This window comes from Anarrhichthys ocellatus, unplaced genomic scaffold (genome assembly GCF_004355925.1).
Source record: "Anarrhichthys ocellatus isolate YVR2014 unplaced genomic scaffold, GSC_Weel_1.0 scaffold10, whole genome shotgun sequence".
In the NCBI taxonomy this organism is placed as follows: domain Eukaryota; kingdom Metazoa; phylum Chordata; class Actinopteri; order Perciformes; family Anarhichadidae; genus Anarrhichthys; species Anarrhichthys ocellatus.
In genome coordinates this window covers 3,838,523-3,857,951 of record NW_022280040.1, presented here as the reverse complement: position 1 = coordinate 3,857,951, position 19,429 = coordinate 3,838,523, and the positions used below count along the sequence as shown (strand labels likewise).

The 19,429-nt window shown below is 43.1% G+C and overlaps 1 protein-coding gene across 3 annotated transcripts in view; it reads left to right on the top strand.

The window, feature by feature from the left end:
- The window catches only part of prex2 (phosphatidylinositol-3,4,5-trisphosphate-dependent Rac exchange factor 2), a 78,879-nt gene that overhangs the window by 16,955 nt on the left and 42,495 nt on the right, over positions 1-19,429 (top strand). For 2 of the 3 annotated variants that reach the window (XM_031849866.1, XM_031849865.1), the window contains exons 4-15: positions 172-276; positions 2,121-2,222; positions 3,170-3,331; positions 5,911-6,044; positions 6,913-7,016; positions 8,390-8,539; positions 9,104-9,245; positions 13,327-13,427; positions 14,409-14,512; positions 14,593-14,642; positions 17,373-17,448; positions 18,342-18,414. In XM_031849866.1, coding sequence (XP_031705726.1) covers positions 172-276; positions 2,121-2,222; positions 3,170-3,331; positions 5,911-6,044; positions 6,913-7,016; positions 8,390-8,539; positions 9,104-9,245; positions 13,327-13,427; positions 14,409-14,512; positions 14,593-14,642; positions 17,373-17,448; positions 18,342-18,414 — 1,303 coding nt within the window. Of the gene's footprint in view, positions 1-171; positions 277-2,120; positions 2,223-3,169; positions 3,332-3,501; positions 5,474-5,910; positions 6,045-6,912; positions 7,017-8,389; positions 8,540-9,103; positions 9,246-13,326; positions 13,428-14,408; positions 14,513-14,592; positions 14,643-17,372; positions 17,449-18,341; positions 18,415-19,429 lie in introns of those variants that run through there. The other variant, XM_031849867.1, reaches the window with a different exon arrangement.

Sequence of the window (19,429 nt, the reverse complement as noted above, 5' to 3'; positions counted from 1 at the left end):
GTCTTCTGTGTTGCCCTATCTGGGTTAAATTATTTCTTGACACCCTCCTCTCGTTTTCCCATTTTCTGCTCGACTTTGTCGCCCCTTTTTTCTCCTTCTTTCTTCCTGTCTGCAATTTGTTCCTTTTACTCACGCTGTCCTTCTCGCCTCGTCTTTCTCCATCTCTTGCAGAGGAGTCGTTTCCAGATCTATGATGAATACGGTGGGAATCACGAGAAGGCCCAGAGGCTGCTGCTGGAGCTCAATAAGATCAGGAGCGTTCGGACATGTTTACTGGTGAGAAGATCAAACCTGCCCTTGAGAACAGCTCACATATGAAAACACACCGCCTCAATCTCTTAGACATACAAACACATAGTCACCCACACATTGTTGACAGTGTAAAACCCTGTACTTAATGTTCCAGTGTGTCTGACAGCTGATGTGACTCTGCCCCTTGTGTAGGGGCGGACTCCCTCTCTCGACACTGAGAGCATTTCACTTCCACAGGGGAGCATCATGTTGCTAGAAAAAAAGATGACTATATCCCCCCTGCCGGCCGCAAACTGTGTGTTTGAGGTCAAAACATTCGCTCTTTTTCCTTTTTCATTGCCTTTCACAGCTCTTCACGTGATGCTGTTTAGTCTTTTGTACCCTTGTTCAGACGGTTCACTTTTTACTCTTTGACAGCGTGTAATGCTGGTCCTCCTCGCTCCTTACTCCTTTACCTCGGAGCGGCACACACTTGTATCATAACACGCCATCGCCCCTTGTGTTTTAAGACTTCCATCAATAAAGTCTACAGCAGAGTTACACAACCAGAAGAACCACAGTATGACCACAGACTTTGGTGTATTGATTGGCCTGTTCTTTGGAGAAGCATATGACCATCTGGTAAAACTGTAATTGATGGAGTAAGAAATAAAACACACATATGCACACACTAAACACACCATCAAAGAGGCTGCCTGCAAGAGTTCTGTGTCTGATTTACTATTCATGAGTGCCTTTAATCTAGGAAGCCAGATGAGGTAAAGCTATTAATTGACTTTGATTTAAGTGGTGCCTTTATAGCCTTGACCTCTTGGTGACCTAACCTTCCATAAGGTTCTTGTGTTACCTTCAGAACCTACACTTAGCTATGGCCTAATATACCTCAGGTCACCTCCTCAGCCTTGCAATGACCAGGGAGAGGATATCTGCTAACCTCCACTAAACCTTTGGCCAACTGGCGGCCATAAAGCCTGGTTTATTGTTTACGCTGTAATCCGGCACCTCGTTGATATTTCAGGTGAGAGGGAGGTGAGAGTGAATATTAGGCAGTTGACCCCATAACCTGTGTCCTACCACATGAAGGTAAGTTGTCCCATTGGTCGACTGAAGGCAAAGATTATCTCTTAGTTTATGATCTAAATTTAGGGATGTCCATGTTGGGTCGGTCCACCACTTTTGTCGAGACATATTTGAACATATCTGAACAATATGCTAAAGTCAGATGGTGGTAGTGGTGATAACCAATGATGAAAAATGTTTAAACTGTACATGACAATAAATGGCAACCACTTCGACACATTATTACCACTTCATGCCTAAATATCTATTTCTTGCATCTCCCTTGGTAGATATTATAAAATCTCACAAGTGAGTCAGCGCGATGACCTTTCTGTTTACAACAACCTCACCAGGGCTCGACACTGACTTTCAAATGTGCTTGCCGAAACTGAAGATATGGTTGCCATTTTAGTCACTTTATATTTTTGAGTAATTAAGATACTATGCAGTTATACGACAGCTAAATGAAACACAAAAGAATAAAAGCTTGAGTCTCACATACAGCTGGAGACGCATACGTTTTGCTGTGTGCTGGCCATATTTTTCACATGTTAAAAAGTGGTTGCCAATGATGGCAACCAAAGGCCAATAATTGCTCAAAAAACTATTAAATACTGCTGATGCTACTGATAAACCTATTTTCTATTTGTTTCCAAAGACCTTTATTCTTCCACGCTGTCAAATTATTACATTTAATTCACTATGATTCTTAAAATCAAGAACAAATGTGGGTTTTCTTTACAATGAGCATTACAGAGTCAAAGAGCTGCTAGCTCCCGCCTTGTTAAACCTTCTCTCCTCTCCTGCAGAACTGCATGTTGCTGGGAGGCAGAAAGAACACGGAGGTCCCACTGGAGGGTTACCTGGTAGCTCCTATACAGAGGATCTGCAAGTACCCATTGCTGCTCAGAGTGAGTATGGTCTTGTGCACGCTAACCCTGTATTATAGAGATACCACACCCTTGTACCACCTCTGTAGTGCACCTTCTACTCCTCGTTTCACTCACCACCATAGTCATTAGTTAGGGCTGTCTCGTCCTATTCACATCAACCTCTCCCTCGCTAATGAAACACCGGTCTCATATTCCGACACGTCTGCTCTCTGCTTTAGTTCCCCAGCGCGGCCACATCGTAGAAATAACACAAGACCTATCATCACCTCCCCTACCCAGCTGTGCATTCGGACACTTTGACTGGGCGCATTCATGGGTGCACTCTCAGTTGTTAGTTCTGAAATTTCCCTTTCCCGACGTGAAACGTGAGCGAAATTAAATACACTTTCAAAGTCTTGTTTGAGTGTGTGATGTGAGCTCTCCCATCTCATTCGTCTTGTTATGAGCTATTAATTCACCCAGGCGTTCTGTAAACAGCCACCAGCGCGGGCACAGAGATGTAGTAGTAGTAATAATAATAAGGGGGTAATCTGATACTCTGCCATTTGAAGTCTTCCAGCTGCCAGGGCCTCCCGCTCTGAAATGACATAGATAGCCATCGCTGGCTGCAGATATATCCAGAACAGTGTAAGTCTGCGCTATAGTAGCTGACATACTGAAAGACGGTGCTTAGACTATAGATCCGGAGATTGCCATTGCTTTTGCTAGACCGTGGCATACAGTAGGAGGGGTTTTAACCACCTAACTCAGGAACTACTGGAAGGTAAGCACTTGTGGAGTGTGAAGGAAATTGAACATATTTTTCTTTCATTCTTTTCATGTGTAAATATGTTTAATAGTTAGATTTGCCACAAATTAGATATTAAAGTAGTGTAGGTGCAATAATGGCACTGTGTTATCATGTTATCTGTTATCATGTAACTAGCTTTTCATGTGAGACTTTTTTGTGCTATTTGCATATGCAGGAGCTGCTGAAAAGGACCCCTAAGAAGCACAATGACTACGCCCTGGTGCAGGAGTCTCTGCAGGTGATGAAGGCTGTGTGCTCCAGCATCAACGAAGCCAAGAGACAGATGGAGAAGCTGGAGATTTTGGAGGAATGGCAGTACCATATCGAGGGCTGGGAGGTGGGCCTCAACTTAACTGTGTGCACTGTGTTGAATGATTTAATCTCACCCGGTAAATGAAATAGAAATGGCTGCACTGACTGTCTTGCTGTGTAGTCAGAGATGGCTTGTGGGTTTTTCATTTATTAAAACATGGCTGAGCTTCCCCCCCCCCCCCGTCAAAGCTCAAAGTCATGACATATTTAAAGCCACTTAGCCCTTTGCCAGCAATGCAACAAGAATTCCAAGCGGCGTGACTTTTGTCAGCCTTTTAAGCTTTCTTGTTCTCTCTGGGAACAATGACTTGTTTTCACAATGGTCAAATTCTTTTCGCCTGGATGAGCCTGCAGTTAAAGCCGTCACGCTTTAAGGGTCACCAATTCAATCATCGTCAGGTCGACGGAACTTCTTGGTGTGGACGGTTTGCCTTTAGATTAGTTTTCTTCCTGCGTTCTGGGATGCCTTAATAATAGGTCAGTTGGCCTAGTGGTGGTTGGAAAGAGAAATCTGTGGTTAGGTTTCTGTGAATGTGTTGTTTTAGTATTAGCAAGGCATTTAGAAAGGCTTTTAGTATGTTATTGTTTGCTTCATAGTAAAATATACTGCAGGAACAAAAATAGTTGGGCAATGTTTATGACAAAAACAGAAATCCACGGTTTGTAATGGATTTAGGACAATATATTTTTTGAGAAATACTCTCAACATCACAAAATAAGTACGACTATGTGTACTGTATACATACAAAAACACACACAAAGAGTATCTTGCACTCGACATGGTCCCGGTTGAAGCTACTCTCCGTTTTTCCTTCAGCACTTTTTTATCAATGGTAAACATTAGCCCACTCTGGAACAGAATCCTCTGACTGCTGCACGGCAGGCTAAATGACACGGAACGAAGAAGAGCGGAGAGACGGCTGAGTGATGGTTGCGTCTTACATTTCTGTGTGGGTGTCTGAGGAATGATGGAGGGATGAGGAGTGATTGTGAGAGCCACTGTTTTTCCGTTCCTGCTCCTCCCGCCCGGGCTGAGTGCTTGTTAGCGCTGACCTGCTCCACAGCTGGCCGCCCTTGGGCCATCCTGGCAGGTTCACCTGGCGTGGGAGGGACAGGGCGATGGCCCGCAGTGGTCACCATTGTGACGACTGCCAGCATTTGTCAGGGCGGTGATTACAAGTTGGTTTGTGTTGCAAGTGTCTGTGTTTTGTCACTGTGTACCACAGAAATATGTTAATTTTAGAGCAGTGGGTAGTAGTGTCCAGTTGTGTTTCACTTCACGTTCTCTTCTCTTGTTTAAGTTTGGTTAGAGTTCTTAAAACTTACTTGCGTTGTGGTGCTTGATTTGGCTTCTTTTGTTTAACAAAATTCATTAACATTCTCTCCAGCCAATTGAAAAATACCACTTTAGAGTTTAATATACATTTTTCCACCACACTTTTTCCTTGATTACTGGAATATACTGCTTTGTCCCTCATTTTTTATCCATTTCTGCAGTTGTTATGTCTGGCTGTTGTCTGGCTATAAAAATAGAGGGTTGAAATTTAGATGAAACAGATGACTGAGGGTTTAAAGTGTTGCTTAAGCTTCTGAGTTTCTGTGGAGCTTTGGCTACACGAGTAGTGTTAAGAGTGATAGAAGAGTGCTGCAGAGAAATATACAAATCTAAAGAAGGCTGCAACAAAAGAAATATATGGACAGAGGGTTCCGTTCAAAGCGCATGAAACACAAATGGGCAGTGTCAGTACTTCCATTTGGGAAATGCAGCTCTATAGTTTGGACTACTGTGATGTTTCAGTTGGCCCCTTCAAGTGACCAGGACAAGTTTCCATGTTTGGTGAGCACACATTCACTGGCTGCAAATTAGTTTAACATCTGGTCATGAACTGGGGAGTTAAAAGGCTGCTGAAAGAGTGTGGAGGAAGGAATGAAAGAGATGACCGGGGAATCAATGGGAGGGGAAGAGAGTGAGGGATGATTGGCAGAAGGGACGAGGATAAAAAGGGCGAGGAGCGAAAGAAGGAAAAAGCGGGATAAGTTTTGGCCCACTGATGTCTCCAGCAGGAGGAAATGCTTAGCACATTTTCCGGCTCTGTGCACATGGGAGTTATTTTTAGCTCTGAAGGGCCGATCAAACGGTGGTGCATAAATTCCCAGAGCAGGCAAGGTAAGGGGAAAGACAGCACACTTTATCACTTGCAGCAGGAACCCCAACCAATGTGGTGACCAGGCGCGACAATGCAACACATGGTTTGACTGGACGGGATGTTATTCTATCGAAGCTATTAACGGCCGTGCATTTTAAAGTCCCACAGCAATCTGCTCCGAGGAAGCAGTGAGTGTTTTTACAGACCCCGAAGAGAGGGAACAGGAAAGGCTGGGCTTTGTAATCCCTCCTCCTGTTCAGTCACTATGTGTGAACATTGCATGGTATAGAATTCATTTTTAGAAACTTTCTCTTTCAGTTAAAAGATTCACATTAAAATGATTTGCTCGTTTAAATACCTTGTTTCCTGCATTTTCTCTGCGTCAATCTATGTCCAAGCATCTGTTTCACCCTCTTTTTTTTCCTGTTTGACCTCTTGCCCACATGTCTGTTTGCAGGGCTCCAACGTCACAGATACATGCACGGAGATGCTCATGCACGGCGTCCTCTTGAAGATTTCAGCTGGAAACATACAAGAGAGGATTTTCTTCCTGTTTGACAAGCTTCTGGTTTACTGCAAAAAGAAAAACAGGTGCCTTGACCCTCTGTTATTCATTATTCCACTGGCAAAATCCACAAATCAGAAGATGAATTTAAATTCTCATTACAGTGTATATTTATTTTAGAGACAGAATAAAAATATTGTTTATGCTAATTTAAAACTTCCCTCCGTCTGTGTACTCCTACAGAACATTATAACTTTATAAATAATTCACAAGTTCCTTTACTTTGTCAAAGAAAAGAGAGCAGTGCACTGTGAGAAGCATTTTACTTTTTTGTGAGGGAGTTGAAAGAAGTTATGCAGTAGAGGAGACACGTGACACAAGGATTTGGGATTTTTTTTTTTTTTTACTTGGATAAATGGCGACATGTGATAAGTCTAGGTATGGATATTAAACACCATCTGTGGACTCTTATTCTGGTAGATTTGTCTTTTCAGTGCAAGTTGAGTCAGGAAACTCTTGCTGATTGCTGACCATTGTTGTGCTTCTGCAGGCAGACACTGAGCTACAAATGCAGTTGCTAACAATAATGCTACATCCGTTGTGTTTGTTTTTTGGCAGGCCTTGTTTACACGCCAACCAAGTTGCCACCTGCTTTGGTTATTTTTGTTGTACTGCATGTGCTGTATAAAGTGTAGTGTCTGCAGGGAGTGCATTAAAGCAGATCCATTCATGACTAAATAAAGAACAAGCAAGAAAGAGAGTAAAAAGTTTGTTGCCCTGACCTTAAATTCAATAACTCATCTAAATTAGATGCATTTTCCTGACTTAATGTGGTTTAGTACACATAGACAAACATCAAATGATTATAATTAGCCTCTTGATTGAACTGCGAGTGATACTAATTACTCAGTAAGCAATAACATGACATGATTTGTTTGCTTCTCTCCATTGCAGGCGTTTAAAAAACAGCAAGACGGCAACAGAGGGTCCTCGCTACCTGTTCAGAGGGAGAATCAACACGGAGGTGATGGAGGTGGAAAATGTGGATGACGGCACGGGTGAGTGGTCCTGTGAAAAGAAACAAGAACATTTATTTTGGACGAATGGCTAGATTTTCTCCGTCTTTCGGATGCTCATTTCATATTCCAGCATTGCTGCGGTTTAAAGATATGCCATAATGACCCACACAGGAACCTTTACAACATGTGATTTTATACTTGGATTACCGATGGAAAAATACGATTTACCTATAAACAGTTTTTTAGACATCTATAGTTACATTTTCTTGGGAATGTGCTGCTGCTGGTACTTGGTGAACTCGAGCGCTTGTGTCTCTTGGCCTCACATAGCCACTGATTATCATTTATATTTGTAGAAGCCATCATTTCCTCTCGGACAGACCCAGATGGGCCATAATATTGGGTGCGTTTGGTGAGAGATGGATGGGTTTGGGTCCGGAGAGGGAGGATAAACACGTGGGGGCAGGCGGCGGTGCAGTAACACTTGGGTGTTCTGCACCACAGGCGGGAGATCCCAATCTGAAATCTAGGGCGACGGGAGTATTTTAGCTTGGATTCCTACGAAATGAAAGCACCCTGACTTTTTCCCAGGCACACACTTGCTGTCTGAGGTTGAAATACGCCCTCGAGGCATAACATATAAAGGACACCACACTGTAGATGCTTTTAGATGTGATTGTAATTGATGATTGTAATGGTTTGCTTTCTGTTACACCCTTGGAGGGAGGTCAGCATTTGAAATGTTTCCTAAGAGATGGAAATAATGACTTACGGTCAAGAGTTCATGTCCATTTACATTATTTTTTAACATTCTTACCGTTCATATTTGAGCGTAGGAGGTGACTCACAAGTAGTCATCATCTCTGTGGGACTATTCTGAACACTTAACAGTAAATAATGCTGATGGATGGTTCTTCTTCTGATTGTGTCTGTGTACCCTCGTTTATCTTATTGGAGAAGAGCGATAATCAATGAAGCACTCAATAGAGAGGGTAGGGCTGGGACTGGAGCTGGGAGAAATGAGCCCACATTGAGTGTTTGCACTAAGATGGAGTACTTTACTCTCAATAGTTTTTTGATGAATGTTTTTGGAAAATAGGCCGCACACTACTGTATAAGAAAGCATTGTATGTCTTGTCTGTTCTGGTCTATATCCTGTTCTTTCCCCTAGCCCTAGTGTTGCTATCACAATGTTATTTTTACTTTGTTTTCTCTGAAGCAAGTCACCGGAGTTGTGTTTCATGTTATTGCTGTGTTTTGAACCCGACTTCCCCAAAAGCTGATTGATGGCCCTTCAAACATGTAAAACTACCCCGAGCCTAAATGAGTCCAAAAATCCGATCCCCCCCCCCCATTGCAAGTCGAGGACTTTATAAGAGTAGTGAAGCCAATCTCTCATGTCCGTGTTACAGCTGACTACCACAGCAGCGGGAACATAGTAAACAACGGCTGGAAGATCCACAACACGGCCAAGAACAAGTGGTTCGTCTGCATGGCCAAGACCCCGGAGGAGAAGCAGGAGTGGCTGGAGGCCATCATGAAAGAGAGGGAGCGGAGGAAAAGTAAGAAGGCGCTTGACTGTATCAGTATCGGGGGGGGGGGTGGTCAGTCAGTCATTTTTATTTTTTTCTCCTCAACATCTGTCTTGAATATAATAGCTGTGAATATTTGGGTAATTAAATAAATTGGGTAATTATTTGGGTAATTGAATACAGAAGTTTTTAACCGTATCAATAAAAAGGTGAGTAAATACCAGCCATTCAGTTGTGGCATCTGCATCCAAGAGTGAAAGAAAAAGCGAGGGATACGGTGATATTGTGTGTGTCTTTGCTAGCACGATAAAGGGTGTTAAATTCCAACAAGGAGAACTCTAATTTTCGGTATCTATCATACCCATTTTGAGATTGTGGACATGATAATCCCTTTATAGTGTCAGTCATTAAGACTATTAGCACAGACACTGAAAGACATTGCTAATTACCTTGTGAAATTAAGAGACATTAACCTTCTCGAGCTAGTAATTGGTGTCACATCTAGTCTAGGAGCTGAGTGCAAAAAAATTGTTAATGCCGAGATATTGACAGGCTTTTTTTGCACCCTCCCTTCTTGCCTCCCCTGCTGCATAGGTCTGAGGCTCGGCATGGAGCAGGATACGTGGGTGATGGTGTCAGAGAAGGGAGAGAAGCTCTACCACCTCATGACCAAGGGTAACCTCATTAAGGACCGTAAACGCAAGCTCACCACCTTTCCCAAGTGCTTCCTGGGAAGGTAAGATTCTTGTTGGTTTCCTCTGTGTCAGTGTGAGCTCTGTAGCTGTGAGGGAGTGAGTCAGTGTCAAAGTGGATGACTGTGCCGTGAGATAAACCAGAACGAATATCTAATTCTGTGTATTTGCAGATATGTAGGTCTTTATGTTTGAGAAGTAGACAGAGAGGCCTTGTTCAGTGTTGAATCACTAATATTAGCACCTACATCATATGGTAAATTATACAGATTACACCATTGTAACACAGATCATTTACTCCATCCCTAAATTTCATTTCTTAAGTGGGCAGGAATTTCTAAAGACAGCAGCTGGGAGGAAGAAAGCATCTGTGCTTTTTGTTCAGGTGGCTCTATGTTATGCGTGTCTGTAGTCTCGGTCATGGGAAAATCAAATCCAGCCAGATTTAGCCCATGAATCTTATTTAAGGATTATTGGTGTGGTGTGTGGGGACGGATCGGCCACTGAATGCCAGTCGTAAATCACAGGGAGATATCCCTGTGCCGCTCAGCTGACTGCCCGCTTTCTCCACCGCCCATGTTAGATTACAATCAGCTTACTGCTGAGGAATCTATGAGGTAACTGCAGTAGAGGGCCCATTATACCATAGGGCAGCTGTGTGTGTGTCTTGGTAACATGTTCTTCGTTTCCTCTTGTCCTTGAGCTTCCACAGCTTCACTATGCCAGTAAACTGTTCTTCCATGTTTACTTCTTGTGAGTCTAAATATGCCCATCTATCCTCCGTTTGCTGATAGGTGAGAATATTTACTGTGAAGCTTAGCTCCAAATCCCGTCCTTGAGCTATTTTCAGCATGCATGAGTTGATGCCCCCATTTCAGCGCTTTGCTTTCATCATGTAAGATGGAGATGTCTTGCTGTCATATCGACTTGCCAGGTTCTCATGCAGTTAATGAGCGCCAAAGTTGGTCTGAACTGAGTTCGCCCAGGGTTTCATCCAGAAACGCTCTTTAAATTTAGAATTTAAATACTTAAATTTCAAACTGTAGGGGGCACGGACTGTAACTCCCATCATTGATGTTCATCAGAACCATGTGATCATCAAACTACCTGCTGGGATATGATGTTCCCCTGATTGAGCCTGAAAGCGTTATACAGGAAATCTTGATGGGATGTCACACCTCTTTCGTTGCTGAACGGGATAAACGCACAAAGCTGTAACCTCAATCCAAACCTCACTCCATTCCTGCCACATTGCTTTGTGAGAAGCGACACTTTGTGAGACTTAGAAAGTGACAAAGCTGGATCAGGATGATAAAATCTACAACCATCTGGCTGCAGCAGAAGAGCTCTCCATGACAGCTTTTTTACAGAGTGAAGGGTTGGGAATAAAATTAAATATTTTCATGCAACAGTGTTGGTTGGATGTTATTTAAACTGTGTGCCTATCTTGACTCTTGAAATCCCATAACAAATTTGCCTTGTAAACTCCCCACTACTTTTCAGAATGAGCCATGTTTTCCATTTGTTAAAATTTTTTACATTGATGTTTTGACTGGTAATAAATACACTGACAATCACCCGAGCTTAAACAGTCATTTCAAAATCCCTGTTATTTTTGAAAACATGGGGAGAGAGAAAAGAAACAACCAAAAAGTCCAATTGGGCATACTTGTGGCCATGTTACATCGCATTGGTGGTTTGGAACGAGGAATTACTTTCTCCTTTGGTCCACGCAGACAACACCAGATCCCTTGCGGTCTGGAGAAGGAATGGATCTGCCAGCTAAAAAGATTAAAAGGATCAAACGTTGGTCATATATGGGCACTTCATTGAGTCTGAAGAGATCATATGGTGAGAAAGCAGCTCAGGGAAGCTCCTTTTGGAAACCTATCCCTCTATACACAACTTGGCCAACACCTGGATGTCCACTTGTGGGTGAAAAGACATCTCTAGCTTCTCTGTACTTCCCCCGTCTGAGATTATCATGGAGATGATTACATGTGGGCATAATTGGTGAATTGGAACCAGCATGGTATGTCCCTGATGAAAGCCACATTGCCTATGGGTTCCACTCAGCCCACTCCCTCCATTGTGAAATGCTTTGCTTTTATTCTCCTACCACGCCTCCTCTTTCTCTTTTTTTGATTTTTGTTTTTTCAAAGCCGAAAGGCTATTTTTGGGTCCCGCGCTCCTCCCCTTTAAGTGGTACAATCGCATTTGTGGGTTGGTTCCTGTGACAGTGTAATTCATCAAAGAAAATGTGTGTGACAGCCACCGAGCTTGCAGTTATATCATCCAATTTTAAACCTGGAATAAACAGAAAAACAAAAAGAGATTTAAAGTGTGTCTTTTCTGCACATGACAGACAATAGTGTCTGCTTGTCGTGATAGATGTTGATGAAAAGCCCTTCAGGAGCTCAATGAAAAGGTTAGACACCCTGCAAGAAATGCTCTTTGTCTTCGTCAGCCTCTGCTCTTTCTTTTTGACAATACTTGGCACACACATTTTGCTCCATCTGCTCACACCAATGTTAAAATTCAGCAGAAGCTGAATAAAAAATCTGCTGCATGTGGATGTAGTCAGCATTTCATACATAAAACAGGCAGATATAACACCAGTTACACCAGTTAACATACTGTACCAATATTGTACGAAAGTACAGTAGATACTCTGTGGGAGTTGATAATCTTAATGTCGTGGCGTAGAGAAACTTAAAGTAGTAGTTTGACATTTTGGAAAGAGATTGAGTCTGCTAAATATGAAGCTACCAGCAGCCGACTAATATGTTAATTAACGAGCTTTAGAATTGCTAATAAGCATTTTTTGTTACCCGTTACCGATGGAACCAGGCTAGCTGTTATGCTAAGCTAAGCTAAGCTAAATGTCTACTGGCAGTAGCTTCATCTTTAGCAGACAGATGTGAGTGGTATTGATCATCTCATCTAACTCTAAATAACTGAAACATTTCTATGTTTGGCCTTCATGAAGTAATTCATCGCTTATAACAAGATGTTCATTTACAAAACACTTGGTTTTGAGGCCCTTTAAAGGCTGAATCAAAGTAAGTGAAACATATAATACCAAACAATCTCAAATGATCGATTTGTGCACAAATATGTCTTAAATGTTGCCACATTCCACATGTAAATTTTAATTGCGTGAAACTGTTTATTGCATATGTGACCCCAATCTAATGAAGACCATGAGAATTTCAGTCCAAACTTTCATGGTGTTTTTCCTTCCATGGTTTAAGGTGCAGAGGTTGACAAATTGACGTTGTTATAGACTTGTGTTTTCCCCCCGTGGTCTGTTGCGTAGAGAAAAGACGCCAAGGATGAGTGGTTAAAGAGTGACGGAGGTGAGGTGGGGTGTTTGGTCAAGTTGTTTCTCCGCAAACATTCGTAATTGCCCCAGTTGGCTCGACGCTGAAACCCGACCACCTCCGTCATGGCCCGCAAGTGAATTCCAGTGGTGCTGCTGGCCGTGTTTGTTTGTCTTTTATAGGCAGACAGGACATCGAGGATTTAATTGGATAAGATACTGCCACTCTGCCTGTCCTCAACCCTTTTACTCTTTCTTTATTTTCTCCTCGTACTCTCTCTCATGCTTGAGTCACTAAATTATGGAGGATTATCCCGTTTAGGTCATTTGGGCTGTCAGAAGATCAGATGCTATGTTTGTTTTTCCTGGGGTTTGGTTTGTTTCCTCTTCCCAGTTGTAAATGATGCGGAGCAAAACTTATCGTTCATTTTCCATCATGAACTTCCTGAGATTCAATTCAATTGTTTGGATTTCATTGTGTTACATCGTAATGTCTAAAATAAATGAAGTTGAACAAAACACAAAGCCTAAAGCCTGCTGGACAGATGTGGCCCCCCCCCAGCAGTAAATATATCATCCCTCTTCGCCAAGATAGTGTTTGTTGCCATATTCTCAGCAAAGGCCACCACCTTTTCCAATTTACAGATTATTGAGGGTTAATTTAAAGCTCTCTCCACTGATCACACTCTCTTTTATAGAGCGATGGGATTTCCCCTTGGGGATTTTGTGTACGTTTGCTATGTTATCCCTGTGAGAGTATGTGCGCTATTATGTCAGTGTTGCCTTTTGTGTTTCCCCCCCAGTGAGTTTGTGTCTTGGCTGATGGAAATTGGCGAGACAGGCAACCCAGAGGAAGGGGTTCACCTGGGTCAAGCGCTGCTGGAGAATGGAATTATCCACCATGGTTAGTTCTCTCAATCTTTTCCCACTAAGACCTGCTTCATCATCCTTTGCTGTTCCTTATCTATAACCAAATCTACCACAGTCCAAGTTACATAGTGCTAAACTGTATAGTGCATGCAAATGCCTGTCATTGCCTGACCTAACCTATAACCACGTTCTCATTCAGCAAGCACTTTCACAATATTTTCCCTCCCTGGCTTGAGCCTACAATGCAGATGCAGCTGTTGTATTTACGTATGTCTTAGCAGGTGTCCCACTCCTTTCACACAATGTTTAGGTAAGGGGTTATGAATGTTAATCTCCTCTTGCCGTAATGTTTGTGAAATATTTGCTCAGTGGCCGTTCTGTGGCTTTGGGTAACAAATGTATTTGGTGCACGCGGCTTAAGCTCACTTAATGCTTTGCATTCACACTAAATGGCGCGTACTGCTCTGCATGTTTGTTTTTTTTCTTCTTCAACAGAGTAGGGCCCCAAGCCAAGTTGTATCTTGAATCACTCGGGGGGTGCTTTATTGCTTCCTCACAGAGAAATGAGATATGAGCTTTAGAGCCGGTCCTGACAGAGAGGAATAACTCCGAGCTCCTCTGAGCTGCCTCACAGTGCTGTTAGAAATGCCCATGTGAAAAATGAGAGAATATCTTTTCATAAAAACCTTTAATGGAACTCTCATGGCTGCAGCCAAGAATACAGAGCCAACTGTTATTACTGTTTTGGAGAAGAAGCCTTCGACAAAGTCCCCTAAAGCAAGAGGAGCAGCTGTGTTATCTGTGACCACTCTGTATGAGGCTTGAGTCTTCCTCTTGTCTGGAAAGCTTGTTTCACCGCGCAGCCCTGCTCGGCTTGAATATGTTTCAAAACCTCTTATACTTCCGAATTTAAAGCAATATGAATAACGCCCCCTTAGCGTTTGAGACTTTTTCATCCTTCCTCCTGGCACTTCTCCTTTCAGAAACCTCCTTATGTTTTGAATTGCATTTTTAGTCATGGACAAACACCAGTTCAAACCTGAGCCTGTACTGTACCGCTTTCGCTACGACGATGGCACCTACCACCCCAGAAGTGACATGCATGATGTCATATCTAAGGTACACAGTGGAGCTCAATTTTATATAAATCACATTTGACACACCTGTCATTAACCTAATCAAAAGCTTGTTTTTCTTAGGGTGTTCGGCTCTTCTGCCGTCTTCACAGCCTCTTCACTCCTGTCATCAGGTAGGCAGCCATTGTCTTTTCCCCTCCATCGCAAACCCAGCCAGATGGGGCCCCAGTAGCTGTAGCATTGTTTTATTTTTTTAAGACGAACTGACTTGGGTGGAGTTGGCAAAAATGGTGATGGAGTGCTCATAGCTGTTATAAAGCATTTTAAAGTGGCCACAGTTACAATGCGCAGGTCGTACACATTTCACTGTGTGTGGCCGACAGTATATTGATCTTGTGCTCTCAAAGGCCTGACACGAAGTCCTGCTGCAGGAGGCAAACATCGATTCCAATTCCTCAACGTACAACATGATCAAAATAGCCATTTGGATATCTGAAGTTCAAAACTGTTGTTTTCAAAGTTTCAGGACTGAAATGAGTTCTGTGTGCCATTATATGTCATTCAGATAAACACTTGGAAAGAAAAAAGTAAGCTCCCAGTATGTCATCTTATAGTGAATAATTAGTGTAAACAGGCCCATGAAATAGTCACCTAAACCCAAATGTGAAACAGGTGTTTTTGAGCAATTCTGGCACATATCATGAAACGTCCCTTTGTCTAACAGGGTTCGAAGTGGAGCAATCTCATTTTATAGGAGTGTTTGCTGGCAGGCTTTGGTTTTCTGTGTTGTTTTTTAAAATCTCCACTTGAACAGTGTTTGAGGAGCAGACTGCTAATGTGTTTTGCCACAAAGTACCGCATCAAGGTTGCCTGTTTATGTTAGTTTTCAAATTGCCCGCAGAAAAGCTTTAATTTCACACCAACAAAACTGTGCCATAGCTAGAAGGGGCACGCTGATCCTGCATGTATTCCTGCATCTTTTCCGTATTTCTGTTTGATCCAGCTACTAAAAAGCCTAAAGGGTGATTATGTGTGTGTGTGTGTCAGCATTCAGCCCACTGGCATTTGTGTTGAGGCCAAATCTTTTGACGTAAAAACTCTTCTTGGTGCTCTGTGTGATGTAAGCCAGCATATCTGTGCAGTGCGTCCTCACTGAGAGCAGTACAATGCATCACTGGGCCTGGGAATGCCAGAATTTAATTGGAGCAACCAGCCCCTGCCTAATTAGGTATAATTTCCTGGCAGAGCGAGATAGATGAAACGAAAGGGGGGAGGAACGTACACCACGCAACCCCTATACCCCCCAGCACCCCCCACACAGCTTCTGTTCCACTCACACCAAACTTTCCTCACACAAGAAAGCTCCAGGGAATCTGATTGTCCGTTTAAAAGGTCCACTGTATGCTAATACTGTGTACACACAGCTATACGTGTATTAATGCGACGAGAAGACATTTTTCAAAATGCACACATCGATGCTGCAAACCCACACAATGCAGAGAAGGTCAATCATAAATTATCTTCACACAGAATGGGAAAACCAACGTTTCAGTTCAGAGTCTGATAAATATCGACAAGTTTTCTTCTTTATGCTGATGAGTCCTCCGGAAACTCAATATTTATTGATGGATGTGTAGAATTTTCAAAAATAAACAACGATATGGTGCATTGTGCTTGAGTAATCCGTCAAACCTGAAACAGTTGATTAAATCTTCAAATCTTTCCAAAGAATGCTTTGAAAATGCAACGTTTTGCCTTCTTCATCCATTTACTGCGAACAAAATGTCAAGGCAAACTTTCCTCTTTGGACAGCAAGTTAAAAAAAAACACCTCTGTGACCTTTCCCTCTGTTACTCCTCAAACTGCTGTTTCCTCATGCCGGACATATGGCTGCCCGCTGGACCGCTGTTTACCCTAATTTTTCACTCTGACAGCCTCACTGTGCACCAGCCGCTCTAGCTCCAGTCTCCCTTTCTCCAGTATCCCATTCAGTGTTTCTCTTTGCCTCTTCTGGTCCAAGTGGTTTTGTGTATGGGACGGCAGGGCAACGTGCCTCACCGGCTAATACCAACACTGCCCTCATCATCAGAGACCAACTCGGGCTGTCAAATACAGTTAGGCAACAGAATGTTCCATTGTGGAGGAAACAGGGCAGCATTTGGCCTCTCTTGCTTCACAATTTGACCAGCTCCAGACAGCTGAGATTGGACTTCAGTTTGGCCCACATGTCATGTTTGACTTGTCTGAACTGCATGTGTGCAACACAGGCATGTGTATGTGCGGTTGTGTGCAACACAGGCATGTGTATGTGCGGTTGTGTGTGTGTGTGTGTGTGTGTGTCTGAGTGAGTGTTTGCATGTGGTGGAAGTGGTCGAGCGGTGTAAGTCACGGTGGTTCTGGACTTTCCCGGGCCTGCAGCTCAGGCCCTGAGTGTCCCCGGGGAGGCCCCTGTGTTCATGGGAAAAGTCACAGCTCCGTTTTCAGACTGCATTCTCGGGGCCTGTGCAGCAGTGTGGGTAACACTGGGAACATCAACACCAGACTGACATGGGGCACCCTAGGGCCAAACACAGCAGGGGCCGTTACCAGCCATGCTCGGAGGAATGCTGTTTTGCTGTCGCCACGTGTCAGAAACACACACAGATTTATGACACAACTGCCGGTGCTTGAAAAGTGACCACGCCTTTCTGACAGTGGGAATTATTAGCTCTCTTTTAGGCTCCATTGCTATTTGTGTTGAAATAGACCAAGAAATTACTACTTCACGTGTTCACCATCTGGATTTATTACGGTTAGAGTGAATCACAGAGTTGAAAAGTAGCATGGCACAGTTCAAGTTTGAAGGCAGAATCTTGTTTTCGTAACCCTTTTCATGACGTTTTCTGCTTTTCTTACCAATCCAGGGACAAGGACTACCACCTGCGGACCTACAAATCAGTGGTGATGGCCAACAAGCTCATAGACTGGCTTATTGCACAGGTAAACCCTGATTTAGCTTCATACACATACAAAGACGAGTACTAGTATCTTATATCCATTATCAGTGGACGTATGATAATGATCACATAGTGCACAGTCAACCAAGTGTTTGTCCAAATAAATGATTCCAAGCAAAATTATGAATCAATTAATTCGATCGTAATTAGATTTGTTTTACATGCGTGAAAAGTTTTTACTGAAGTAATGCACAACTTCAAACATTTTGACTGTTGTGTATATATAGTATTGCGGGCCACCTCAAATGTGCAACAGAGGAAAGAAACTGAGACAACAAAGCGTTTCTTGCCACCAGACTTGAGGCTCTCAGCGGAGCCAAAAGGAAACGACGAAAGAAACACGGAATTGATTCGACAGCTGAGCTTTATTAGCTTTGACAGGAAGCTTTGAGGTTGACAGATTGATAGTCCTGTCCAGGATGACAACAAATAAATAAAATGTGTACGGCCACCACCACAGAATCAATGGCAGACGTCACATGTTTGTGTCTGCATATAGCGTGTGTGTGTGTGTGTGTGTGTGTGTGTGTGTGGTAGTCCGTATGAATGTGTTTGACACAGGCCAGCGGAATAGCTCTGACTCCTTCAGTGGGACTTCAAGAGCTGTCGCACTATGTTGTCTAGACATGATTTTGGCTGTGTTCAAGATGGAGCGTGGAGTGGCTCTGCTGGCCTCTGGGATTTTTGGATGCAGGAACAAAAGGAGGGAGGGAATGTGTTTAAAGTGTGACATTTTGACTGCTCTCTAAACATACAATGTCCTTTGTTCTGTCTCTTTCTCTTTCTTGCCTCGACTCGTTTACTCTTTCCACACTTTATGCTTAAACATTTCTCCGCTGCACCCACTCTTTCTCTTTCCCGTGTCTTCTGGTGCAGGGGGACTGCAGAACCAGGGAGGAGGCGTTGATCTTGGGGGTGGAGCTGTGCGACAATGGCTTCATGCATCACGGTACAGCACTTCTCACTGCCGAGGATTTCAACAAACCCAAAAAAAAGTTCTTGATCCCGCTGTTCTCACACAGTGGAATCCTCTCCACTGTTTACTAAATGAGACTTGAACGCTTTGGAGAAACCGCACAGAGGGCGGCTGGCATTTAGAATCCTGTTTTAGAACACAACCACTCTTGTTCTCTTTCCATTACTACTTATAATCCCTTTGACACGCAACAGGAATAGAACATATTTCCAATCCAGTGAATGAATCAGTATGTGTGGTTAGGGCTATGGCTGTATCCATGCATGCTATCGTTAACTGCGTGCCTATTTGTGTGCATCTGAACTTAAGTAACAGGGTACATGCAGGTCTTGCCTTAGCTGTGAGAACTTGGCAGAGAACACATGGATGTTTTTCAGTTTAAGTGCAAAATGGTCAGAAGCCATGGTTACAGCTTATTTATGCGAGTCAGACTCGGTTTTTAACTCTGCTCCTCCCTCGTGCCAAAGTCCACATCATGCACACTACAGTATGAGTCACAGCGTGTCTCCTTGTACCTCCATGATGTAACTGCTCCAAACTGTCCACAGTTCCAGCCTCACTCAACAAATTACCAGCACATCTATGGAACATAACAGTCCCAGCCATCAGACATTTCACTTTTCACTTCCACAGCCTTCAGGATAATTTCACCATTCGTGCCAGTAAGTTATTTGGCCTGACAATGTGCTTATTAAACCTATATCTGATCTTGAGTGGAATGAAGAATAGGGTTATTTTTCCCCTTTTGCCGTGGAGACTGGGTTCATGCAATGGAAGTGGGGTCTCACTTTCTTTCACAGTGTGTGTTTGTGCATATCGGGATACATAGTGCACATGTGTTGAACTGCTGGGGCATGCTCCATTTGGCATGTGACTAATCATGTTCAAATGTCTTAACTTAGTGAAAAATGCTTGATTAATTATTTGAATATGTTCTAATCATGCACAGCACTAGATGCTGAGAGTCAAGTTTTCAATAAACCATCAA